Here is a 26,330-nt window from a genome sequence, read left to right as displayed (position 1 = left end):
TATCGCGAAACATGAACTTGTACTATTAGTTCCGGTGTACAATCAAGGATTAACCGTTCATCCGTATATCACAAAAAAACTTATCTAGGCACATGTCTGTTGGCCCAAAGAGAAGGTACTATTATAATCTTCAAACAGTGGCTGTTGTCTGATTGATATTAACAGTTGATAATATTACAGCAAGCAGAATAATTGTGTGGCTTAAAACAAAAAAATCGGCCAACAGAGATAACAATCAAATGATATTGATACCAAGCCAATTCTATCGGTACAAATAAAGCAGCAACTCAGATTCCAAAGATTTAGAATGTCCACACAGAACCAAACAAAATACAACTGTATCTCAGCAAAACAACACGATCCTTGAGTATCAAGCTTATGTCTTGTAGCACCGAAAATTTAGAAGCAAGCGGCAGCAATACACAATCCAATCAAACTTTCTTATAGCAGGACCTATTATATTATTAAGTTCAAGATTAAACATCAATCACTGAAAGTTTCTTACAATCTCGGCCAACCAGACTAAGATTGTGTATGCGAGCTACTTGAGTCTTGACTCCCTATATATATACTGCAAACACTTCAACACATACATACTAGCAAAGATGGAAAACCAAGTAACACAGAGGCGCCCTCATGTCGTGCTTGTTCCAGCTCCGTTACAAGGACATCTAAGCCCCATGCTTGAGTTAGGAACTCTTCTTCATTCAAAGGGTTTCTCCATCATTATAGCACACGCTATCTTCAACTCTCCTGATCCAAGTAACCACCCTGAATTCACTTTCCTCCCCATTCCAGACAACTTAAGTGCTGGAAATGCTGCTCCAGCAAATCTTCTGACTCTTATAACCACTATGAACAGTAATTGTGAAGCCCCTTTGAGGGAAATCTTGGCTCAACTCATGAACAAAAATGAGCAACATGATCAGATATGTTGTATAGTTTATGATATGATAATGTATTGTTCTGGTGCAGTAGCTGAACAACTGCAGCTTCCTTGCATGATTCTGCGGACAAGTTCTGCTTCTGCTGCAGTAGCTTACGAGTCCCTCCCGCGTCTTTATGCAGAAGGGTATATTCCGCTGCAAGGTATGTCTTCCAACTACAGATATTTTATTTTCAGTACACGCATTAGAATGAGTAGTATGTATTTTCAATACTTCCACATAAATTGTGGAGAACATTACAGACAAGAGAATTCAAATCATGTAAATGACCTCAAATAGGAGAAATCAAATCACTTTATGGTGACTTCCCAGTACACTTGTTCTGGACAGTCTTGCAAAAATCTCATCAAAAACTACTATGGTTTGCAGATTCAAAGTTGCAAGATGTAGTTCCTTGGCTTCCTCCCCTGAGGTTTAAGGATTTAGCTACTGCTGATATGGGAAATATTGAAGACATATTAGAAATATCAGCTATAACAAACAATACAAGAAATGCAATAGCCCTCATCTGGAATACTGTCGATCATCTTGAGCACACAGCATTGGCACAAATTCAAGAAATCTATCCACTTAAATTCTTTCCAGTAGGTCCCATACATAAAATGGCCCCACCTACATCCACTAGCTTGTTGGAAGCAGACATCAATTGCATGGCATGGCTTGACAAGCAAGCGCCTCATTCAGTCATCTACGTAAGCATTGGGAGCATCGCAATCATGGAAGAGACAGAACTGGCTGAAATAGCCTGGGGCCTAGCCAACAGCAACCAACCATTCTTGTGGGTGGTAAGGCCTGGCTCAGTTTCTGGATCAGAATGGATTGAATTGTTGCCAGAAGGTTTCAAAGAAGCAGTTGGAGAAAGAGGCTGCATAGTGAAATGGACACCACAAAGAAAGGTACTGGCACATGTTGCAGTGGGAGGATTCTGGAGCCACTGCGGCTGGAATTCCACCTTGGAAAGTATCAGCGAAGGTGTTCCAATGATATGTCGGCCTTGTTTTGCTGACCAAAATATCAGTGCAAGATACCTGAGTGAGTTGTGGAAAGTAGGCCTTCATATGGATGGCCAGCTGGATAGAGTGAAGATCGCGACAACTATTAAAAGACTAATGGTGGACGAAGAAGGAAAGGAGATTAGGCAGAATGCAAAGTCTATGAAGGAAAAGACCAACCTAAGTGTTAGTAAAGGAGGTTCTTCCTACAGCTCTCTAAATGAATTGGCCGAGCTGATCTTGTAAAATCAATTGCCCAAGTGACATGTAACATCATCGGAGAAAAAATCAATCTTGAGAACAAAATCCTTGCACATCAGCTGCCCAAGGAAAGCAATGCTGCATTGCATTTGTTTGTTTAGTACAAGTTAACCAATGTTGTCTCAAGGTTGAAGTTTCATCCATTTATTCACTTCCAGTGTATTTGGTTTCTCATTCTATCAAAAACAGAGCTCTCTGGTCTTCTATTTCCGGATCTTTGTAGAAATTCACTGTTTACAATAACTTCAAAATTTATTAAGATGTTTATAACTTTAATTGTGGAACGGTAATTTTTCACTAGAAATTTTGATGGCCATTCATTCAAACACATTAATTATTTTAATTCATTTTTTACAAAATTTTCTAGTCCACAAAATGGTACTCTGTTTAGCAATATTAAAATTTGTCCCTGGATTGTCATGAAGTAAAATATAACAGAGCAAAATATTGTATTCATCATTCCACAACAAATTCACTGATAGAATATATTTTTATATATATTCTATAGGATTTTATTCTCATATTTAATTATATTTTGCACTGATTTGGATTTTATTTAATAGATTTTATTGTTTTATTGTAGGAAATAAAGAATTCTAAGTTGAGAAGGATTTGAAGATAAATTAGCTATTTTGGAGCTAATTTCTACTAAAATTCGGATTTATTGGGTTATACCCGATTTCTGCACTGTTTGGGCCATATCTTGAGTTCCGGATGTCGGATTTGGACGATCTTACAGCCCACGCGAAGCCCGTGGAATTTTCTTTAATTTAGAAGTGGTCCAGGAAGCAAAGTCCAACTGGAAAAGCCTGAAAACTGGACAGAACAGAAAGCTACGAATTTTGAGACTAAATCCTACTTGGTTTTGGAGTTTTATTTTATATATTAGTTTTAAATATTAAAAGACTTTATATTATTAGAGATAGTTGTTAGTTTTATCATTGTACACTTTTAGATTAGAACTAGGGTTAGAGACTTATGGAGGAACTATGACTTTTCTTGGTGTGACAACAATGGAGGTTACAAGTCTTCTTCTCTAGTTTTCTTCTTTATTCTGGTTAGTTTAATTATGTCTCTTTATCATACTAGTTGCTTTAGTGGTTTTATTAGTATCGAGTAGTGTGTTCTAGGGTTTAAGGGGAAGCCATGTTTGCGCTATGATCTTGGCATGATTTAACAGTGATTTGATTGATTGGTTAATTCTAATAGATATGTTTTAATATTGATTTATGTAATCGGCCGATATCATGAATTGATTCTATGCGAATAGGAGTATGATCGAGAGATATACGACTAGAGGCACACATACAATTAGCAGAATTGAATTTGAGTGCGAGAGCATCATTGGATTTCTGAGAGCGTTAATACTCGAGAGAGATTAGCCTTGCTTTAATTGCCCGATTAATTGAATTACTAAAAGTGGTTATACGTGTAATCATGTTTCGAGAGTGTTGATGCTTGAGAGAGATTAACAAACTCTAGTTACTTGATCATTGTAATTGCTTTAGCTTAGAGCCAATTATTGTGTAAGCATGGTAGACCTGATTGCCCTGGACTTTTAATATATTATTTTAGTGTCTTTTTAATTAGTATTAGTTTAGTTAGTTAAAATATTTCTTTCAATCATCGTTTGATCTGGAAACAATTGAGTGTGACTGAATAAAATTGATAGCATCTGTCTCCTTGAGGATACGACCCGCATTTGCCAGTCTGCACTACAACAGACACCGTGCGCTTGCGGTTAGTTATAAAATAACACATCAAGTTTTTGGCGCCGCTGCCGGGGAGACGGCTAGTCCTATTAGTTTTATTTAGCTATTTAGATTGTTTCTGTTGCCTCTTTGGAACTTTCGTTCCAAGTGAGGTAAATTTTACTGCGTTTCTTGGCTTTGTTGTGTTTTACAGGTTTTCAATGGAGGGAGTTGATAACTTTGCACATCTAGCTTCCCTGGTCGAGGCATATACTGGTGAAAATGCCTCATTGAATGCTACAGAGCCCACTACACGTCCGATGAGTATCAACGAGATGTCACAAATTGCCCCTAAAACTTACAACTTTTGTCAAGTTTGTGGTGTTCAGGGACATTATGGTTATGAATGCGAGTACAATGTCTTTAATTCTCATAATGCTCAGTCGGGACAAGTCAGTGATTTTCAAGAAGAACATGGGTACAATCAGTACTTTGATTCTTGCGATCAACAATGGGTGGATCAACTAGATTTTTCTTTTATGGACAACAATTTTCAGAATTTCTCATATCACGATCAACCACAATTTCAGCAACAATGCTATGAAGAATCGCCATTGCAGCAGTATGAGTCGTATGAGCAACAATATTATCAACCTCAATATGAGCAACCACAGTTTCAACAATATCCATATCCTCAACTACAACAAGAGCTACAGGTTCCTTTAACCAATGTAGAGGTGCCATCGTATCAGACAAATGAGGTATGGGATATGTTGATTAATATGAACAGGAGTTTTGAGGATGGTAATATGAACTTCCAGAAAAGCATTGAAGAGAGTACCAAGATGATTAAGGAACTCAAAGCTGAACAGTTGATGATGGAAGCTCAAATTGCACAATTGGCTAGTTCTTCTACTACATGGCAACCTGATTCTTCTCCACCTATATCTATCCAGGTTGAAGATAATATAAATACTATCATTTTTGCAAGTGATGAAGAGTGTGATAGTTTTTCGATCTGTGATGATGATGTGCCTATTAATGAAGATGAAGATCAAGTTGCTGATGATAAAATCAATGATGATGTTGTTGGAGACCATGTATGTGATGATGAGGTAAACGAAGGAAGCAATAATAAGCTGGTTCTTGTGTCTCTTCCATCATATACGCCTAAACTATTATTGCCTACTCGGATGGATGACATAAGTAAAGTGGATCAGTGTTTTGGTTTTGAAAACCTTGCTTTCACTCTTACCTCTAGTCCTATACTTGAGAATACAGGTTTCAAGGTCGACGTGATGTCAAGAATTGTCCATGATTATTTTTCTCAAAAGTTTCTTGGTGATCCAATCCGAAAAACTCTTACACTTCAATTCTCGGAAGAAGGAGACTGCAATATTGACTCTCTATACATTGACGTGAAATGTCAAGAAGTTCAAATAGCTCCTGCGAAAGTGAGGAGTTCTGAAAAACCACCACCCGAGCCTCCACCTTGTGTGAATATCAAGGGAGTTCAATCTTTTCATGGATGTGAATTCTATCGTTGTTTTATCACAAAGTTCTCCAAATCTACGAAAATTTTTGATCAATTGTTACTTTTTGATGTGACAATTAAGTTTACTAATGCTTGTTTGGAGACTTTCTGCAGGATAAAGACAACATTTGATGTTCATGATTTTATTCTTGGTGGCGAGACTTTGTCCGAAAAAGTGGATACTCCACGTTTATTTCGACGTGATTTGAAAAGGTCAAGCTAATGACTCTAAAAGAGCGCTTCTTGGGAGGCAACCCAGGGTTCCTATTAGTTAATTATATTATATAATATATTTTTGTATTTTTTTTAGGAGTTTAGAGATTTTAATTTTCATTTTTTTTTCTTCTCCCATGAGATGCTTTGATGATTTTTTTTGAAGTGTTTCAGGAAATTTCTAGCTGAGAGAATAATTTATTTAAGACATTTAATGTCTTATTTAAATTTTGGAAGAATTGTTTTTGAAAAAGAATATAGAGGACACCATTTTTGAGAAGCTGGAGCCTCCTATTCGTTGCTGTGCACAAGACAACCAGTAAATTGTGCACTGGCGTGCAGATTCTCTCCTTGCAGTGCGAAACCTTCTGGGGCCATTCTACATTTTCTGCTCGCGGTGCAATTTTCTGCTGGCGGTGCATTACCTACTGACTCAGCGCTCACATTCTACTCCCGTCTCCCGCTCGCGCGCTTAATTCTTTATTCCGTGGCTGGACTCAAGCCCATCTTTCAGCCCAGTAGACAAAATCCAGGTCCAACTCCTACAAGCAGCCCAATCCATGGACTTCACATCAATCCAGCTTTATGTACTCCTGTAATGCAGGAGCAAGCGTTTACCAGCTTCAAGGTCATCCATTATGCAAGGCCCAAGTCCAGCGTCCAGGCCCATCCGAATTTTCAAAGCAACGAGCCCAGCCTGCTGCGATAAATTCCCGGGCCGGATCTCAGATCCATTTAGCTGCCCACTGTGTTTAAAAAATTTATGATGTCGCTGGGAATTGAACACCAGACCACTACTGTCCAAGACTTTAAGAGCCACTTTCCATCCACTGAGACAACTTCTACACTTGTTAAAGGAGTCATCCAGAAATATTTGGGAAGTGCAGAACTACTTCACACTTCTACAGCATTCCAGGGGAGTATTCTTTTTAATAATTATTATTAATATATTTATATATCTATGTCATATTTATTCATTGAGGACAATGAACCACTTTAGTGTGGGGATGGTTTCTCAATGACTAAAAAATCAAAAAAATTATATTATATATTATAAAAAAAATTAGAGAAAAATTGTATATTGCCATGTCTTAAATTAGGAAATTCATGTTAGTTGTATTTAAATTAGAGCATGTAGTTATTAATTTTGTTTGCATTTTTTAGTAGTTTTTTTTATTTCTTTTTAGGTTGCATTTGCATATTTCATGAAAGTAAATAATACCAAGTTAATTTTTCTTGATGATTTATTTGCATAATTTATTGGCTAGTAGTCTTGATCATATATAATGTCTTGCATGCTTAGAAATTGCTTGTGCGGAAATTTAATTACACTATTTGATGCTCTAGAGACAAGACTTAGGCTAACTTAATTCTTGAGTTTTATCTATGAGTCGAGTGTAGAATTTTGACTATTCCCTTTTAAGCTTAGAGTATGTAAATCTTAAGTTTAGGGGAGCTTTAGGATGTATATGCCTTTCTAAAAAAAAGAAAAAAATAGAATACTGCAAATAAAGTATCGAGTACTCCTTTGAGATCAACGGGTGGTAAAATTTGAAAGGGACGATCCAGGTACTTGTGCTGGTATTAAGTGCAATTGTACTAGAAATAAAATTTCTTGGTGACTTTTCATAACCCTTGGTTACTGGAGAATTACTTGACTTAAAAAAAAAATAGAAAAAAGATGAGATAGCGAAGTCTTATGGTGGTCGTAACTCACTTACCCTGAGAAGCGTCCCGACCTTAGACCGAGCATGAAAAAAAAAAAAGAAAAAAAATATATATATAGAAAAAAGTAAGAGAGGCATAGAAGTTCTTTTGCGACCCTGAGCTGTAGTTGACTCTAATGTAACGAAGCGTTTAAGCATTATTCTGATAAACGACTCATGGTTAAGACTCTGTTGAAGTTTGTTGGTCTATGTTTTGTTTCACTAGAGAGCATGTTGAGCACACACGATGCACTCCGTACTTGCAGTGGAAAAGTTGCATGACTAGCATGTGAGATAGATGAATGCCTTGAATGTTGCTTATTCTGAAGATTATCTATTGATGAGGTTGATGCTTTCATGATTTGTTTTTAGGCATATTCATTTAGACTGCATTCATAAGAGTTGCATATTTGAGACTTGGTAGAAAATAATGAATTTTGTGGGTAGATTCACTATAAACCCTCACGAGACAAAACTCGTCCTACTAGGGCTGCCTAGGGGTTTAACGGCTTGTTGCATATGCTCAATGCAATCGTGTCATCTACGAAAGTGGTGTTAGTTAGTTATGGCTTAGTTTTATTTCGCTTATTTGCCCGAGGACGTGCAAAAGCTTAGTGTGGGGATGTTTGATAGAATATATTTTTATATATATTCTATAGGATTTTATTCTCATATTTAATTATATTTTGCACTGATTTGGATTTTATTTAATAGATTTTATTGTTTTATTGTAGGAAATAAAGAATTCTAAGTTGAGAAGGATTTGAAGATAAATTAGCTATTTTGGAGCTAATTTCTACTAAAATTCGGATTTATTGGGTTATACCCGATTTCTGCACTGTTTGGGCCATATCTTGAGTTCCGGATGTCGGATTTGGACGATCTTACAGCCCACGCGAAGCCCGTGGAATTTTCTTTAATTTAGAAGTGGTCCAGGAAGCAAAGTCCAACTGGAAAAGCCTGAAAACTGGACAGAACAGAAAGCTACGAATTTTGAGACTAAATCCTACTTGGTTTTGGAGTTTTATTTTATATATTAGTTTTAAATATTAAAAGACTTTATATTATTAGAGATAGTTGTTAGTTTTATCATTGTACACTTTTAGATTAGAACTAGGGTTAGAGACTTATGGAGGAACTATGACTTTTCTTGGTGTGACAACAATGGAGGTTACAAGTCTTCTTCTCTAGTTTTCTTCTTTATTCTGGTTAGTTTAATTATGTCTCTTTATCATACTAGTTGCTTTAGTGGTTTTATTAGTATCGAGTAGTGTGTTCTAGGGTTTAAGGGGAAGCCATGTTTGCGCTATGATCTTGGCATGATTTAACAGTGATTTGATTGATCGGTTAATTCTAATAGATATGTTTTAATATTGATTTATGTAATCGGCCGATATCATGAATTGATTCTATGCGAATAGGAGTATGATCGAGAGATATACGACTAGAGGCACACATACAATTAGCAGAATTGAATTTGAGTGCGAGAGCATCATTGGATTTCTGAGAGCGTTAATACTCGAGAGAGATTAGCCTTGCTTTAATTGCCCGATTAATTGAATTACTAAAAGTGGTTATACGTGTAATCATGTTTCGAGAGTGTTGATGCTTGAGAGAGATTAACAAACTCTAGTTACTTGATCATTGTAATTGCTTTAGCTTAGAGCCAATTATTGTGTAAGCATGGTAGACCTGATTGCCCTGGACTTTTAATATATTATTTTAGTGTCTTTTTAATTAGTATTAGTTTAGTTAGTTAAAATATTTCTTTCAATCATCGTTTGATCTGGAAACAATTGAGTGTGACTGAATAAAATTGATAGCATCTGTCTCCTTGAGGATACGACCCGCATTTGCCAGTCTGCACTACAACAGACACCGTGCGCTTGCGGTTAGTTATAAAATAACACATCATTCACATGCTGTGTAGTTTGAAATTAAAGAATACCTACTTGATTTCACACTCACACCTAACACAAACTCACCTTTATCCTCTTGTATTCTTGTCCTCACAATATCCTATTCTTGCCTTAATATGCATCACAAACAAAAGTAGTCACATTGTAGCCATTTCAGTGTTGAACAACAAAAAATGGAAAATCAAGAACCAAGTAAACGGCCTACTGTGGTGATCGTATCAGGTCCTTTTCAGGGACACCTCAGTCCCATGCTCGACCTGGGAAATGTCCTTTATTCCAAGGGATTTGGAGTCATATTCGCGCACACTGTCTTCAACGCTCCTGATCCGTCTAAGCAACCAGATTTGATCTTCTTGCCAATGCAAGAGAACTTGGCTGACCACCAGATCTTACCAGGGGATATTATTGCCCTTGTAAATATTCTTAACAAGAATTGCGAAGAGCCACTGAAGAAAGGCTTGTCAGAGATCATGAATCGACTGGAGCCAGAAAATCAAGTCGTGTGCATTATATGTGACATGTTTATGTACTTCTCCGAATCTGTGGCTAGAGATCTGAAGCTACAATGCATGATTTTTCGAACAAGTAGTGCTTCGTCTGCTTTAGCTTACCATGCTCTTTCTAGATTACAAACAGAAGGTTATATTCCTCGCAAAGGTATGTGTTCCAAGCATGTCTGAATATTTTTCAAGGAAAACTATCTAGATCTATAAATTCATAATTAAAATAGGTAAAATATTTCAAATCTTTGAAATATACTATCTTAATAATTGAAATCAGTGGAGCACAATTGGATAGCCCACTGGTGGGTTTATCCTCTGTTGTTCCGGGTTCGACTCTAATAATCTGGTGTTCTTTTAAAATTGTGCTACAGACTCAGCATTGGATGACGTGGTGCCAGGGCTTCCACTTCTAAGGTTTAGAGATATACCGACAGCGGATATGGGAACTTTACAAGATGCCATAGACCTTACAGATAACATATGCAACACAAGAACTTCATCAGCAATCATCTGCAACACGGTTGATTATCTAGAACCAGATGAGATAGTTCAGTTCCAACACATTTATCCGGTCCATTACTTTCCTATAGGCCCTTTACACATGATAGCTCCAACCTCATCTAGCAGCTTGCTAGAGGCAGATACAAACTGCTTAATATGGCTAGACAAACAGGCTCCGCGCTCAGTTATCTATGTTAGCGTAGGGAGTCTAGCAATATTGGAGAAGGAAGAGCTAGCGGAGATGGCATGGGGGCTGGCCAGCAGCAATCATCCCTTCTTGTGGGTCGTGAGGTCAGATGCAGTTCCAGAATCCGAATGGGCAGACCTGATCCCGGAAGGTTTTATGGAGACAGTTGGAGAAAGAGGATGTATCGTGAAGTGGGCTCCTCAAAAGGAAGTCTTGGGACATAATGCAGTGGGAGGGTTTTGGAGCCATTGTGGCTGGAATTCTACACTGGAAAGTATTAGTGCAGGGGTACCAATGATTTGCTGGCCTTGTTTTTCAGACCAAAAGGTGAATTCAAGGTATTTGAGCCATGTTTGGAAGGTTGGACTAGAATTGGATCATAAGTTAGAAAGAGGGGTCATAAAAGAATCTATGCAAAGACTAATGGCGGGTAAAGAAGGTGAGGAAATCAGAGTTAGAGCAAATGATATGCAACATAAGATGAAGATGAGTGTGAGTGAGGGTGGATTGTCATATGCTTCATTAAGTGATTTAGTAGATTTTATTTTGTCATTTTAAGTTGCCATGAGCAGCAATATTCTGGCATTATTAATAGTCTCTGAAATTTACAGATGTAACTTGACATCAATTTTGGTTTTCTGTTTTCCTGTTCTAGTGCTTAAATATCGCTGGTGTTGCATAAATGTTGTATCAGTCACAATTACCATTATTGATTTACTGTTTTATTTATCATTTCTAAAGAGTAAACTCCAAAGTTGTGGCCAAAGTTTACACTCATTTTTAAAAAATTGATCAAAGTTCCAAATTTTCAGAACGGTGGCCACACTTTGCCTCCGCATTTTAAAAAAGTGACTCCCGTTAAATATCACTTAACAGGAGTAACGGAGATAAGAGTAAAAACGGGTTTTTATACAATATTTCAATCATAAACTGTGCCCCATCTTCTTTCCCGACCAACCCAGCCACCATTAACAAAACCCCAGCTCTAGCCACCGATTCAACCATAAACACAACCAAAACACACAATCAAGCCAGCGATTCAACCATAAACACAACCAAAACACACAATCAAGCAAGTATTGAACTCCAATTTAATCGAAATCACGTTTCTCCGATTTCCCCTGAACTCCACCGCCTGTGACTTTAGGATTAAGGTTTGACAAATCTGTTGTTAATTAACGATTGGATGGTGCTTGATGTGTGTGCTACAGCATGTAATTGGCGTGTGTCTGGGAGAGTGTTTGGTGCGGCGGTGGCTGTTGAATTCGAGGTGGCCGGAGTTGATAGCATGGGAATGGTGAGTCGGGTTGGATTGTGATTTAGGTGAGTCGGGGTCGGACTTCGCCGGAAGCAGGCGGATCCGCGACGGTAGTAGTAGAACAGGGGAAAGGAGACATGAGTGTGTTGTTGTTCGGTGGTGGGTGGCCGACTGTGGTGGTGCCGCCTGTGCAGACAAGAAGGAGGCGAGGGAGGGGTGGAGAAGGGTACATGAGAAGAGAGGAGACTGGTGTGAGAAGAAGGAACATGGGAGAGTCTGAGAAAATACGTTTTTACCCTTCTGTCCGTTAACTCCGTTAGTGATATTTAACGGGAGCCACTCTTTTAAAAAGTTAAAACAAAGTTCTTTTCGAGAATTTGAAATTCTAGCCAATTTTTTGAAAATGAGTGTAAACTTTGGCCACAGCTTTGAAGTCTACTCCCTTTCTAAATTAATTCTACTTCATGTATCTTGTTTCTCACTTGTCTTTCTGCAAAGTTTCCCGTATACACTGCTAAAGTTCCCAGCATCTTCATTCACTGATCTATATCGAGTGTGGTGACATTAAGAGAGTAGTATATACCTACGGGAAATTGGTTTAAACGAGTCTACAGTCTACACTATAATTGTTAGTGCTCTAAGTATCATAAATCATTATAAATAGTTATGATAAAAATCATAAGATAGCCTCATGAAGAACTTACTAAAGGTGGGAAACCAAGCTGCATGACAGTTATATACTGTGTATTGTATTAAATCAATTACTTATTGAATTTAAGCAATAAACATAATAGCCAACAGATCAACAATCTTTTAAGTTCATTGTATTGTATAATTCTTAACCCGGTTTGTTCATAGAACCCTTAAACTGCTGTTCGTAGTTATTGTTTGTGCTTTTATCTTTTCAAGAATACTCCGTTGATTACACCATGTCAGGGAAGACATTTATTTTGGGTTAGGAGCTGTAGTCAGGGATTCAGCAGTCAACAGGGGAGGTAATTGCGGTGGCAGTTCAAATGTTGGAGCGCAGTGGAGTGCTGAGTGTGCAGAGATAGCAATGGCTTTCTTTGGTCTTGAGTTAGCTCGTCAGAACGTGGTTTCAACCGTCAAGAAGGAAATAGCTTGATTTTCTCCTCTTTATATATTTCATGAAGACATTACAAGGCTGAAGAGTTGTTTTGAGTCTTTTGAAAGTAGTCATATTAGAAGAACATGTAATACTCTAGCTCACTGCATTGCTAGGTGGGATATAGATATGAGATGGTCTAGACAAGTTCTTTCCCGAATCCTGTAATAATTTTATCAAATTCTGATTTATGCTAATAGATATTTCTGGTTTAAAAAGAAAATCTAATCAGAGATCTATCGGGTCGGTAAAAATTTTCATCCCTACATCCAGTGAGGTCCTTTGCACTGACCTAGGTTTTACTAACATTAATCTTGTGTTTTTCTCACATTAGTTGTAGCAAATCATAATTTTGCATTTAGGAAACTATAAATTCCACTTTAAGTAATCTGTTTATAGGTCTCTCAAACAATAAACTAATATATATTCCCCTAAAAAGCTTTGCCACTATAAGTGCACATAATGAGTGTAACCCTCGGAATCAAATCCTTCAAACTGCTTATCAGCGCTGCACAATGAGATTTTGGATCAACTGCAGGCATATTTTAAGGCTGATCATAGCATTTGCTACTTTTCTTTGTACTTTGCTGATGCTGAAGCTGGACATCTCTTGCATATCAAGGAATTCAGTCTCTAATGGCTTAAGAGCATCTCCAAGAGCATCTCCAAGAGCATCTTAATTGACTCCTAAATATAATATAAAAAATATGCTCTTAGCCATTTAGTACAAAGTTAAGAGCATGAATTGGAACAATGCTCTTTATATTTCTTCTCTAGCTATATCATATTTTATTCATGTTGAGCTCCACTATAACGAAGATCCAAATTCAAAAGTGGCAAAATTAGAGGGAATTTTTTTTTATTGATAAAAATAAGTTAAGAGACAAGTTGTGGCTCCTAAAAGAGAGGAGAGAGAATGGGCTCTTAACTTTTTGAAGAGCCCTTAGGAGCCTCTTGGAGCTCTAATTCAGACTTGGCTCTTTAACTTTTCACTTAAGAGCTTGAATAGAGCCTCTTGGAGATGCTCTTAATAACATACAAGAATTCTCAAATCTTTCTTTCTTCGCTTCATTTACGCATCTTTTTCTGCACTGACCGTCCTTCCAGTTAGCTAGGTGCATAAATTTCCCCTGTCCATCAACTTCAAGCACAAGATTCCCCTATATTATGCAATGCTAATATATGAAAACAGCGGTGACATTTATATTTGAAGTTATAGGACATGCTAGATGGGAGAAAATCTAGTAAATATGAGAGTTCAGCAGAATATGATTCTTGAAAATACCTCTTTCACATTTATTCTGCTTAATAAGAACAGAAGTTAAAGCTATCTTTTGCAGCCAAATAGATTTTTCTTAACCACTGCCTAATATGCAGCTGGACACAAATTTTTTTTTCACTCAGTAAAACCTCAACATTTGCAGAAGCTACCTGCAGCAATTGCAAGTCTAACTTATAAATATTAATCTAAACAATTGTACGTTATCATATATTTTGTAGCGAGGCATATAAATTCTACTAGTCCTACGTAACTATGCAACCGACAGTTTTGTCTTCTATTTAGATAAAATACTTCAGACGTCAACCTCACCAACAAGGAAAGAAATGAATAGGTTAAACACTAACCATTTATAATTACACACTATGCATTTCTGTCTTTTTCCAATTACCAAGTACTGCTGGGATGTAATTATACAGATTTCAGTTTGAAGTTTTGGCCAAGCTAGGAAATTTTGATACCTACCAAAGCAAAGAGAAGATGGAGAAGCAAGAAAATCGTAGGGTTCAGCGTTTGGTTCTGGTATTATTTCCATTACAAGGCCATACCACTCCAATGCTTCAGCTTGGAAGTGTTCTCTATTCCAGGGGCTTTGCCATTACAATAGCACACACTCGATTCAACCCTCCTGATCCTATTAACCATCCCCAATTCGACTTTCTAGTTTCAGGTACACCTAATATTGAAGACGTAGAGAGTATAAACCTCAACTGCCAAGCACCACTGCAGGAGTTAGAACTCCAGAAACAGACGGCATATAGTCAGGTTGCTGGTGTTATACATGATTCCCTTATGTACTTTGCAGCAACTGTTGCTAATGATAATAAGATTCCAAGCCTTGTCCTGAGAACAAGCAGTGCTGCTTTCGTCCAAGCATACGCCGCACTGCCTCACCTCCTAGCAGAAGGTTCTTTTCTTTTTCAAGGTAAGTGGCATTTACTTAAATATATTAATGTTAGAAGATAACAAAGCATCACTAGTTCAGATGAAGTGCAAATGTTTTCATAATTTATTCTTTAAAATATAGTTAGTTCAATGTAGTAGATGCGTGTTTATGATCCTCTAAATTTTTAGAAGGCGTTATCCAGTAAGCAACAGAAGAAAAACTTTCTGGCATCAAAGGCACACGGAAATGGAGCCTCTAGTTAGATCATGTGGCAGAGATCGACATCGTGTCTCACCCAGAAGTACGTGACCACTTACTAAATACCTGAAAGAATAGCTGAACCAAAAAGCTATCAGGTCAAATGAGGTTTTACAGATGCATAAGTATGCCTCTGAAATATTGGTTATCACCCCTACAATCTATAAGTTTATTATTACATTCAATCCCCCACTTGATCTCTATATCATCTTTCAACTCTTGTTCCTCAATTTCTTACATTTTTTAGCTCTTGCCTCTTCCAAATTTCATGCCTTATACCTCAACCAAGTGTTCACTTGATCCTCATTATATTTATCTATTTCAGCGTTTGAAAGTACAAATAAAATACATTTTTAAGAGTTTTGAAGAAACTTTAATATTCATTTTAAGCAACATATTCAACCAATCATCAGAAATTGATATATATATTATTTTTGTTTTGTTTTCAACTGCATTCCTCTGCATTACAGATTCTATGTCGTATGAGCAAGTCCCTCAGCTAAATCCCCTCAGGTTTAAGGATCTACCAGTATCCAGAGAAAACATGGCATTGACACTAGAGCTTATCGATATTGTAAGCAAATATAAAAGATCTTCAGTCATGATTATTAACACCACAGATTGCCTCGAGCATTTACCTTTGCTCCAGCTCCAGCAGCTTTTTCAAGTTCCTTTATTTGGAATAGGCCCCCTGTCCAAAGTGGCATCAGCTTCCTCCACCAGTTTTCTGGAGGAGGAATCCAGCTGCATTGCATGGCTGAATAATCAAACTCTGAAATCTGTTCTTTATGTAAGCAAAGGGAGTCTAGCAATGAGTGATGAGAAAGAACTGACGGAGATAGCCTGGGGACTGGCGAACAGTGATCAACCATTTTTATGGGTGGTTCGACCTGGATCAGTTAGTAGCTCGGACTGGACTGAACTACTGCCACAAGGTTTTAGAGAACATGTTGGAGAAAGAGGCCTGATCGTAAAGTGGGCTCCACAAAAGGAGGTACTAGCACACTTTGCAGTGGGAGGGTTTTGGACCCATTGTGGCTGGAATTCAGTCATGGAAAGTCTTTCTGAAGGGGTGCCTATGATAAGCTGTCCACAGTTTTTCGACCAGAAGGTAAATTCAAGGTACATTACGTACATCTGGAAAGTTGGCATCGAATTGGATGGTGAACTGGAGAGAGGGGATATAGAGAGGTCCATAAGAAAATTAATGGGAGGTAGAGAAGGGGTTGAGATAAGGCAGAGAGCCATTGAATTGAAGCAAATGATTGATGTTTCTATACTTGAGGGCGGTTCTACCTACAATGCACTGAATGACTTGACAGAGTTCCTCTTGACTAATAAGATTCCACCAAATTAAATGGTATTGAGGATTATTTCTAGGGAAGAGGAAGCGGGTTGTGATTTAAACATTTCATTACACGTTCTAAACCTGTTTTTCCTTCTCATCAATCTCCTTGTGTAATCAAGAACTCAAGAACTCTGACGTCCTACGCCTTAGCCTGATGTCATATAGAGCTTGTTCCCACAGTTCGAACCTAGAAAGCAAGGAGCCACATAAGTATCTTCCCAAACATGATTTTATGCTATTAGTTTCAGTGTATAAAGATGATTGAATCAGTAAAATACTGCTAGATGCTTAATATGTGCATCATGCATAGATATTGTTGCACTATCAAACATGAATATTGAAGTCTGATCGAACATTAATCAGTATATCGTTATAAATTGAATCTAGCCATGTGTATTGAAGCAGCAGAACACTTCTCTGTCAGTATCTGACATACATTTTTATCAATTTGAGACTTTTTAACAAAAGTGTAGCATCCGATACAGGTCCGTTACGCTAGTTTTAGTGTAATAATTTTGATTTGGAGTACTTTAAGTTATGATAGGTACATGATACTTAATTACAAAACAACTGTAGTCTAATACCAGAGTCTTGAGCTAACTAAATGTGCTATTAGATGATAAAACAAAGTCATAAACAAATGAAAGAAAATGAATTTATTTTTTTAAATTTCAAAGAGGCAATTTATTCTATATGACTAAGAATACTATATAAACTAAATACAGATTACAGAATACAATCATATGCTAACCTCCGAGAAATTTAAGTTTGACCGAAGAATGTCACTCAGAGTTTTCAAGCATTCAGACTTAGACCAGAAGCAGATACATTTGTGATGAATCTTAAGAGACCCCTTCTATTCTCATTAATCGGAAGCTGCTAATCTCAGAGCTAATTTGCAATGCTACACTATTTGTTTTGTGATCTAAATTGCAATGGCTACACTACTTGTTTTGTGATCTTGGTCTTCCTTGCTTTGCGCTCCTATTCGTGTACTGTGATAATCGTTCTGTTTTGTTACTTCGCTCATGCACATCTGTTTTCTTACTTTGCTCCTACTCCTGTGTACTGTGATCTCATTCTGTTATCTTACTTTGTGTTCTGTTTTCTTACTTTCCTCCTGCACATTGCGGTCTGTTTTCTTACTTTGCTTGTTTTCTTGGATCACAGAGGCAGTGTTTTATGAGATTTCTTAAATATATAATAAATAATTCAATTTTAAAAAAAATAGGACTTTTGAATGACAACTTCAACAATAATCTCTTCAGTATTTTTTTTCTATATTGTTATTATAATATTAGATTCAAGACCTATTAGCAAAAAGATAATATAAAATATGTTGGAAAGATTGTGTAAAACGTGTAAAGTGAATATTTAATTATTAAATGAGTTAGGCACTACGCCATCACTTATTTATGAGTAAAGAAAATTTTATCCTAAATATTTTGGGAATAATTACGACTATGTTGGAATGAATTTTTATAACTTATTTTTTTAAATTATAATTTGAGATATTATATAGCTAATCTATTCGAGATGTTATATTTTAGAGCGTCATATAGCTAATCAACACATATGCTCTTACTTTACTTCGATTTTAATTTAGAATTTTTTTTTAAAAATTATGAAATTATTTTGTATACGCGACCTAAAAAAACATGTTGACCAAAGTAAAAAAAATTGTAAAAAAATGAGTGAGAGAGAGGAGATAATCTAATAATTTTATCATTAATTTTATAAGTGATATGTAAAAATAGGGCATTGTTGTATTTCTTCTCTAGTTTCTCGTTTAGTTTGAAGGCAGAAAATGACTACTCTTAAGCATCAGCAACCAGGCTGCAGCCCTACAGAGCCCCTTCCCTTGTTCAGTATTACCTCTCGTCTTAAGTTTATTAACACGAGAGACCATTTGTGTCGAATCTTTTAATCAATGGATTGGGATGTTTTTGCGCTGCAAATTTCAGATGGTTAAAGGGCTTGTGTTTTTGGTATAAATCCATCAATCTTTCATGTTTCTGCTCATCATTTTTAGTCAAGTTTGTTATTTATATACATTGTCTGTGTGTTTTATTTACAATTGTATCTCATCTAGTTGGAACTTACAAATATTGTAGACAAATTTACTATCTTGCACCCAAATTTTCTGAGAATCTAATTTTGATGAAGGTGTACGCTGAGGTGTATGATATGATTGCCACACAAAAAGGTTTTAATCAAGGTCTGGTTTGGTGTTTGATAACAGGCTTACGGTGTTTGATAACAGGCTTACGGTGGTTGTTCATGGTAAATTATTCAGTCGTATCTTTCGGACCAATCAATGGACAGAATACATTCACTTGTAATATTGGAGAGTTTGGTCTCTAGTAGCAAATGTTATGCAAGGTGGTGATAATCTAGAACAGAGAATGAGGGCATGGTCTAGAAGAAGGAAACAGGTGTGAGCGTTTCTTGTAATTAGTTTATAGTAGTGGTTTTATTTGTTAAATCCAGTGTGCTGTTTCACGATACTAAATCTACACAAATCATATTTTGTTGTGAGTGTTCTTGTGTATTGGTTACTTTCTTGGGTTCAACTTATTTGATAAAGATAACAAATAGCTCATCAATACGGAAGATCAATATAGAAAGACAAGGTTTAAGGAACAATAATGCGAAAATTTAAAACTTTGGGTGCAAAATTAAATACAGCATGCTTTGGCCATGGATGGGGACATATTTGCTTTGTACCATCAGTATTGATCACCTAGCGCTAGCAGACCCAATGTTAAACATTTGGCGAGCCCTGCGGCACATTAAGGTGCTTTCAATTTGTAAATGAGACTGGTTCCACACGAATGCTTAAACATAATGAATGTGGCTTTGGAAAGATAAGCTATTGTACTTGGATGATGCTTAAGTGCTATTTAAATCATTCAACAGAAGGGCCAGGCTTCTTATAAATTCGCTTTATCAATTTCTTCCTATTTGTCCTGGGATTTGACTAAATTAAATGAACATCTAGTTGTGATTACTAGCAAAACAAAAATTAATATCACTCTAGTAAACAAAATCTACAATCCTCTAAAGGGAAGATTTGCTTGTTGATCAGATAGTACGACAAAAAATGAACGGGATCGGCAGTGGAACTCGCCAACTCACCTGAAATTATCCTAGTCCGCGCCAAATCGCCCTCCTGTAATGCTCTCAAAATTTTTTAAATAAAAAAAAGATATACGATGAGGTGGACGGTTAGGATAAGGTGATGGGTTTGTGATATTGCACCATATGAAGACACATGTTACTATAGACGTACCCCACTATGGATCATTTGAGGTGGTTAGGATCGAGACACTACCCCCAAAAGCCTATTACTTGACCAATGACCAGATAACGCTGATGGACTAATATATATTTTCACAAAAAACTATGATCCATATATATTAACTTAATCCTGGATTCACTTTTATATTTATCGAATGAGTTCATGTATGTGAGCAATTTGTGATTAAGTTAATATATAAATCATAGTATTTTTGAAAAAGAATATTAGTCCCTCGCCATTATCCGATCATTGGTCATGTAATAAGCCTTGGGGTAGTGATCTCGATCCAGCCCAACTCAATTGATCTGTAGTGGGGTACATTTATACTGACATTTGTCATCATATGATGCAATCTCACCAACTCATCACCATATCCTGACCGTCCAACTCACCATATATCAATCCTATGTCAACTCAGGTCTCTTTTTTATTTAAGAAATTTTGAGAGCACTAGTGGACAACGATTTGCGGCGGACTGGGTTCTTTCAGGTGAGTTGGCGAGTTTCATTGCTGTTTCTTATCAGTTTTTGTCCGTACTATTTGATCTAACAAGTAAATTTTCCCTTCAGAGGATTGTAGATTTTGTTTACTAAAGTGATGTTAATTTTTGTTTTGTTGGACATCACAACTAGATTTTAGCTTAATTTAGTCAAATCCCAGGACCGTAGGAAGGAATTGATAAAGCGAAACTGTAAGAAACCTAGGCCTTCTCTTGAACGATTAAATAAATCTAATACTTCAATTTTATTCATGTAATGTAATAAGTATATTGATTAAGTTTCTAAACCTGCCAGATAGTGTGGTTTTATTAATATTCTGATCAGTTTACTTGATTGTTTCCTTTAATTTGCTGTTAAATGTGTTAAAATCTAATACTTATCAAGATTGTCTTGTTTTTGTGATATCTAGCTTAATTTAAAACTGAATCTTGACTTGATGAGATCAATTAGGGAAATAGCCGTGTATGATCTGGGACTTGTAAATATATTAAGGAAATCATAATATGGATTCTCACATATTTATTGAATTTCCGGAAGAATGTAATTTGGTACAGGAAGAAATTAGTGTAAAATGGTAATTTGGTTAACTCCTCTTCTTCTTCTCTGTGTCTCCCTCTGTTACTTTCCTGGTATGTAATCCCGAATTTACTTCATTGTAGTGTGAAATTGGACATAATCCTTAATACACTAGTCATACTTCACATTTCATTATATCGCCTCTGTACTAAGAATTATAATGTCTGTGAATGCAATTGATTTTGTGAATGAAACATGCCAAGCTTTTGAATATTCAATTTAAATAATTATTTAGGGCTTACCAATAGCAGCACAAGTCAACCTAATATTCTTTCCAACTAGCATAACTGATTATATGCTTAGTGACCTGTTATTTATTAAAGAAGTTCGTTAGTCCAAAGACTTCACGGTCTCGATTGTTGCTTTAGTTATATTAGTCACTGTGATACTCTATAGACATTCACAAACATTACACCTGAGGAACTAGACAGCATTTGGAGCATGTCCACCTTTTTGTTGTGAATTTATATATATACTAAGCAATAAAACACCACTGAAGTTTTTAAGCGATTTTGGCAAGTAACATAACTTAGACATTCTGATGTACATGCCCTACTTAATGTGTCTATTACAGCAACCTGAAAGAGGGTTAAGTACTTTGTAGTACCACTTTTTTACAGTTTAGATTTCAGTGTGACCCTCCAATCAGAAATCTTGGATGTCGTATGCTTAAGATTAATGTTTGTGATGCTAAAGAAAAAGAAAATGAAGGCTGAAAAAAAAAACTGGTTTCATGCTTCACAAGATGTGGACAGAAAAATCTTTTCTGTGGATATCCCAGATTTTTATTTTTTGTTGTACTTATCCATTTAAGTTGAATTACTTCTACAAACTTGTAAGAGTAGTAGTAAATGTCTGAAAGAAGCACAAGGAAAGTCAAGATATTTCCAGTCTGACTACTATGTATTCTGTGGTTATTAGGAAGAACAAGAGCTTGAGAGAATCAGCTCATTTTTTCAACGAAGGCAGAATGGAAGTGGTTGAAAGGCCTGCCTGGGGTGGAATGGAAAAGGCATTTTGTAATAATGTTCTGAGGCGGATTGTTGATTATTTTGCAGGGCGGTTTATAATTGACTATTTCGGGTAACTATGTTATGAATTTGCTCTATATAAATATTATAAATTGTGTCTTGAAGTTTTGAAGTTCTTGGTTTGGGGCATCAAATCCTTACGTAGTAACAATCAAATGTGTGGGCGACTGAACCTAGCATTTAATTAATATTAAGGCCACAAATCCCAAGAACTGCATGTATACAGCAAATCAAAGCATAAGCACCCCTTGGAAGGGGGAAGAATAAAGTCTTGGCTAAATTTTAAGTGAATAAGAGCATGTCCAGGTTGTGCTAAGATAGATGGAGTTATTTCAATTTAGCATCAAAAGTGATTTTTGGTGCTAAAATAGCACTGTCTCCAATGGTTGGTTTCAAATCTTGTTCCAAATCTAAACAACTTTCAAATACATCCCACTTTTGAACATAATATAACTAACTTTCAAAGACCCCACACTTTCACGTACTTTCTTATACATGTTTTCATCATTTTATACTTTAGCAATTATAGCTCCATCTATCTTTTGTTCTATACATTGAACAAACTATAGCATTGTTCTATTTTAGAACGAGATATAGAACACCATTGGAGTAGGGAATTTCAGTTTTTTCCCTATAATATAGATATAGAACAAGATTTAGAACACCGCTGGACTTGCCTGAAGGGACTCATTTTTTATACAAAGAGTTGTCTACTAAAACTTTAATTCAAATGTTCCCTACTTCCTCTTGAAGTATGCATTACGTATATAGTTGTGCCTTTTTAAACTAGACTGCTATCGTAAAAGTATCATATGGCAGTTGGACCTTGATTCTAAATTCTCCAACTGGCCTCCCAGTTCATTTATCAAGTTACTGGGAAGCTATGTCACTCCGACTCTTCTATTTAGGTAGCCGTACCCGTGTCGGACACTTGGACACTCGGACACGGCTCTTATTTCGTGTCGGATCCTTTGACTAAAATGTGGACACTTTGACCAATTCAAAAATCAAATATGATTCAAACTTACAATTCAAAAGAAATATGTGAGAAAAAAAGAAGAAGCAAAAATGTGATTAAAGTACTAAAGACGCCTAATTTGCAAGATCCCCTGCAAAGTCATGTCTAATTTGAGTTTTATTGTTAATTTTTGTTAAGATGTCTAACTTACCATACTTGTTTATTAGTATAACACGAAGTGTCTCCATACCCGTGTCTAAAAATAGGACAGTGTCCCTGTGTCCCCAATTCTCAAAGTTCCCAAGTCCGATACTCGGATACGTGTCGTGTCCGACACTTGGTACCCGAGTCCGAGTAACATAGCTGGGAAGTTAACAAATATGTTTGGTTGTGGTGTGGGAATTTGCAGTGGCGGGGTGTGATATAAGCAAGTTTCTACATTATGTGGGAATTTCAATTTGCTAGGAAGTTCCACTTTCCATGTAGCGGTCAACCAAAAAATCTTACAATTTGCTAGGTAGTTTAAATTCCCGGAGTTTTACATGTTAACCAAACTACCTCTTATAAATCTAGTTATGGTTCATTAGGAAGCTTACATTCTTACTGGGGAACGTTGAAGTTCTCATTTCGAAAAGATGTTGAGTATGCACACACTTTATCCAGTTCTGATTAAAATTTTAGATTTTAGTGGCCTTAACATTATGCAATGATTTGCATTCCTGTAAGCTTTATTATCTTCTAATGTCTAGCTGCAGAAATTTTTACTGTACTGGCAAAAGGAAAAAACCTACTCTATGTGTTACATGATGTAAAAGTTATTTTAAATCTTGCAAAGGATGAATCTGTCCTTGAGAAACATCTGTAAAAGTAATGCATTCTGTTTTCAACAAACTACTGAGTTTTTCTGAATAAAATTCATTTGAATGTGCATGCTCAATCTAGCTTTGTGGTGAGTTCTTCGTTTCCCTATCTGTTAACAGGAATGCTCCACGAACAGTAAAACAAGAAAGAAAACAGAAAAGGATTTGCAGGACGGGTGACGCAGTTTCGGGAGCATGGGGCATTCTTCCTACTGAACTTCTGGTTTTAATTTTGGTAAAACTAAGTATCGTGGACTACCTGTCATTTAGCGGTGTTTGCAAATCTTGGAGGTCCGCATCTATTGATTTCCGCAAATATTGTATGGAGCACCAGCAACCCGTAATTGTTGTTCGGCCAAAGTATTCAAAAAAGTCTTGTGTATTGTACAATATGTTCGATATGAAAAGTTACAAAACAATGCTGCCAGATTTGCCTTGGAAAAAATTATTGGGTTTTTCATGTGGGTACCTGATTACAATTGACAGAAACCTAGGCTTTTGGCTCATAAATTTAATAACAAAACATGAGCTGCGTTTTCCCGTCCTTCCTGGACATATGGGTGACATAAATTGCTCTGAATTTCCTGCTCGCATCTTTCAGTCAACTCGGCTTTCAGAAACTTTCATGGTTCTTTTCCCTCTGAAAAAAAATTATATATTGTTATACAAAAGTGGCGGCACCAGTTGGCGGAGATATGTTTTATTCGACACAAAAGCCAGGATTGCAGATGTGAAGATTTTCGATGGCAAAATCTTTGTTCTGACTTCTGATGGACGTTTGGGAGAATTTAATCCGAAGGCAGGTCCTGTTCCAAAGTTCTCCAAAATCAGCATGCCATTCCAGGTTTCATCTAATATGAATTTGAAATTGGTAGAGTCAGACAATAAGCTATACATGACTGTATTGAATAGTTATCCTTATCCTACATTGAACCGCCATCATGTATTATTCGAAATTGACCATGAGACGATGGATAGAGCAAAACAGATTCATGACTTGGGTGCAAAATCTTTGTTTCTTAGTTGGTTCAGTTCTGCTGTCGTCGATACAACTGGTTGGGGAGCAGGTAACTGTGTCTGTCTTCTTCACTTAAGTGTGAACAAATGTTCTTTCTTTAACCTGAATGGAAAGTGGCTAGGAGCAACTCCTGTTGTTTGGGATGGTCATTCATCTCCATATTTTTGGTATTTTCCTAGTGAAATTTGGTCCATCAGCTGTGTCAGTGATGAGTTTGGCGCATGATCACTTTTCATTTCAGTTTTTCTCATTAAGTCTGTAGTTTTTATCTTCATCTTACATTATGAAACTTTGTACTAGTTCCATTTTGAACACTTTTATATATTGATGTTGTGATGTTTGCCTTAGAGGCACTAGAACTCAAATGTCATTCTCTGTATTTTTTATTAGCACCATGTTTGTTCGCGTATAATACAGATTCTTAGGTTTCCCAATTAAAAGCTGCAGTTCAATAGTAAATTAGTAATGTATTTTTGTTCGTGACAAATAGGTAAGTTAATTTTCAAGAAGGAGCTGCAGTTTCTTCAATCTCTTTTTCTTGCCAGATCTTTGCATGTCCAACTCCTTTTCCAGCTGTTGTGTCATGATACTTGATCAAGTGCTGCTTACTTAAAAAGAGTTGTATTGGCTTCTCGTCTGAAAAAGATTTCTAGAATTTCGATCTGAATGAAGGGCCTCTAAGTCTGTCCGTCCAAACAAACTCCTCTTGCTCAAATGAGTTAGGGGTGTACACGGTTCAGTAAAACCGACCAAACCAACCCGAACCGATCACTTTTCGACCGAACCAACCCGAATTTTTTTTAACTCGATATGTATTTGGTTTAAAAAAATATAAACCCGACTTAAATGGGTTGGTTACGGGTTTGAATATTTTTAGGCCGAACCAAACCAACCCGAATAAAAAATAAAATATTTTAAATATTATATATATATGCATAGCCCAGCACCTCGAATATATTTTAAATATATCATGTTGTCTAAATTGATTAGCGTTACAAGTATATGATTATTGTTCACAAAATGGTATATCTTCTGCAATGTTTCCGAAGGTGAAGTTTCTTAACCTATCTCAGAAAATTTATTATAAAATATTTAAGTTACATGTTTCAGTTTTACCGAGTAGTCTGATGTGATTATATTGGTATGCATAGGGGAGTAAAGAGTTGAGCAACGGTTTTTAATATTTATTAACTCAACCGAACCAATCCAAACCGAACCAAACCGAAGTACTACAAATTGGTTTGGGTTACAAATTTATACGGTTCGGGTTGGGTTGAAATTTTGAAAACCCGACTTAATTGGTTGGGTCAATAAATTCCATCAACCCGCCCAACCCGAACCGTGTACACCCCTAAAATGAGTTCCATTCTTGCCAAACTAATATGGTTCAACTTTACAACCATATCCAGACTTTCCAGTGGAGATTAATGTAACTCTTCACAAGTGCATTCCAGATCCACGTGCATAGTCTACCGTA

General features: G+C 36.5%; 4 protein-coding genes across 4 annotated transcripts; all 4 read left to right on the top strand.

The window, feature by feature from the left end:
* The first annotated feature begins 288 nt into the window (after positions 1-288).
* LOC135150631 (UDP-glucose iridoid glucosyltransferase-like) lies at positions 289-2,410 on the top strand. The gene is made up of 2 exons (XM_064087289.1): positions 289-1,089; positions 1,317-2,410. Exons 1-2 carry the CDS (start codon positions 606-608, stop codon positions 2,183-2,185), a joined length of 1,353 nt encoding a protein of 450 aa, XP_063943359.1. The 5' UTR covers positions 289-605; the 3' UTR covers positions 2,186-2,410.
* Positions 2,411-9,272: 6,862 nt separating this feature from the next.
* LOC108207466 (UDP-glucose iridoid glucosyltransferase-like) lies at positions 9,273-11,027 on the top strand. Its single transcript, XM_064087287.1, has 2 exons — positions 9,273-9,920; positions 10,138-11,027. The coding sequence occupies exons 1-2, from the start codon at positions 9,437-9,439 to the stop codon at positions 11,010-11,012; spliced, it is 1,359 nt and encodes a 452-aa protein (XP_063943357.1). The 5' UTR covers positions 9,273-9,436; the 3' UTR covers positions 11,013-11,027.
* Positions 11,028-14,463: 3,436 nt separating this feature from the next.
* Positions 14,464-16,974, top strand: LOC108206580 (UDP-glucose iridoid glucosyltransferase). Its single transcript, XM_017376924.2, has 2 exons — positions 14,464-15,042; positions 15,732-16,974. Exons 1-2 carry the CDS (start codon positions 14,598-14,600, stop codon positions 16,616-16,618), a joined length of 1,332 nt encoding a protein of 443 aa, XP_017232413.1. The 5' UTR covers positions 14,464-14,597; the 3' UTR covers positions 16,619-16,974.
* A 2,003-nt stretch (positions 16,975-18,977) lies between these two features.
* Positions 18,978-25,218, top strand: LOC135150629 (uncharacterized). The gene is made up of 2 exons (XM_064087286.1): positions 18,978-22,069; positions 23,956-25,218. The coding sequence occupies exons 1-2, from the start codon at positions 21,888-21,890 to the stop codon at positions 25,076-25,078; spliced, it is 1,305 nt and encodes a 434-aa protein (XP_063943356.1). The 5' UTR covers positions 18,978-21,887; the 3' UTR covers positions 25,079-25,218.
* Positions 25,219-26,330: the final 1,112 nt, after the last annotated feature.

The sequence above is a fragment of the Daucus carota genome, chromosome 2 (assembly GCF_001625215.2).
Source record: "Daucus carota subsp. sativus chromosome 2, DH1 v3.0, whole genome shotgun sequence".
Taxonomy (NCBI): domain Eukaryota; kingdom Viridiplantae; phylum Streptophyta; class Magnoliopsida; order Apiales; family Apiaceae; genus Daucus; species Daucus carota.
The sequence above is the reverse complement of the archived record's forward strand: the minus strand, read 5'-3'. Positions and strand labels throughout refer to the sequence as shown.

Bases quoted from the DNA above. Each gene is read 5' to 3' on its own strand.
- LOC135150631 (XM_064087289.1), top strand. From the start codon at position 606: ATGGAAAACCAAGTAACACAGAGGCGCCCTCATGTCGTGCTTGTTCCA. The intron at 1,090-1,316 runs GTATGTCTTCCA...TATGGTTTGCAG, and splicing joins AGGGTATATTCCGCTGCAAG to ATTCAAAGTTGCAAGATGTA.
- LOC108207466 (XM_064087287.1), top strand. From the start codon at position 9,437: ATGGAAAATCAAGAACCAAGTAAACGGCCTACTGTGGTGATCGTATCA. The intron at 9,921-10,137 runs GTATGTGTTCCA...ATTGTGCTACAG, and splicing joins AGGTTATATTCCTCGCAAAG to ACTCAGCATTGGATGACGTG.
- LOC108206580 (XM_017376924.2), top strand. From the start codon at position 14,598: ATGGAGAAGCAAGAAAATCGTAGGGTTCAGCGTTTGGTTCTGGTATTA. The intron at 15,043-15,731 runs GTAAGTGGCATT...TCTGCATTACAG, and splicing joins AGGTTCTTTTCTTTTTCAAG to ATTCTATGTCGTATGAGCAA.
- LOC135150629 (XM_064087286.1), top strand. From the start codon at position 21,888: ATGTATTCTGTGGTTATTAGGAAGAACAAGAGCTTGAGAGAATCAGCT. The intron at 22,070-23,955 runs GTAACTATGTTA...ATCTGTTAACAG, and splicing joins TTTATAATTGACTATTTCGG to GAATGCTCCACGAACAGTAA.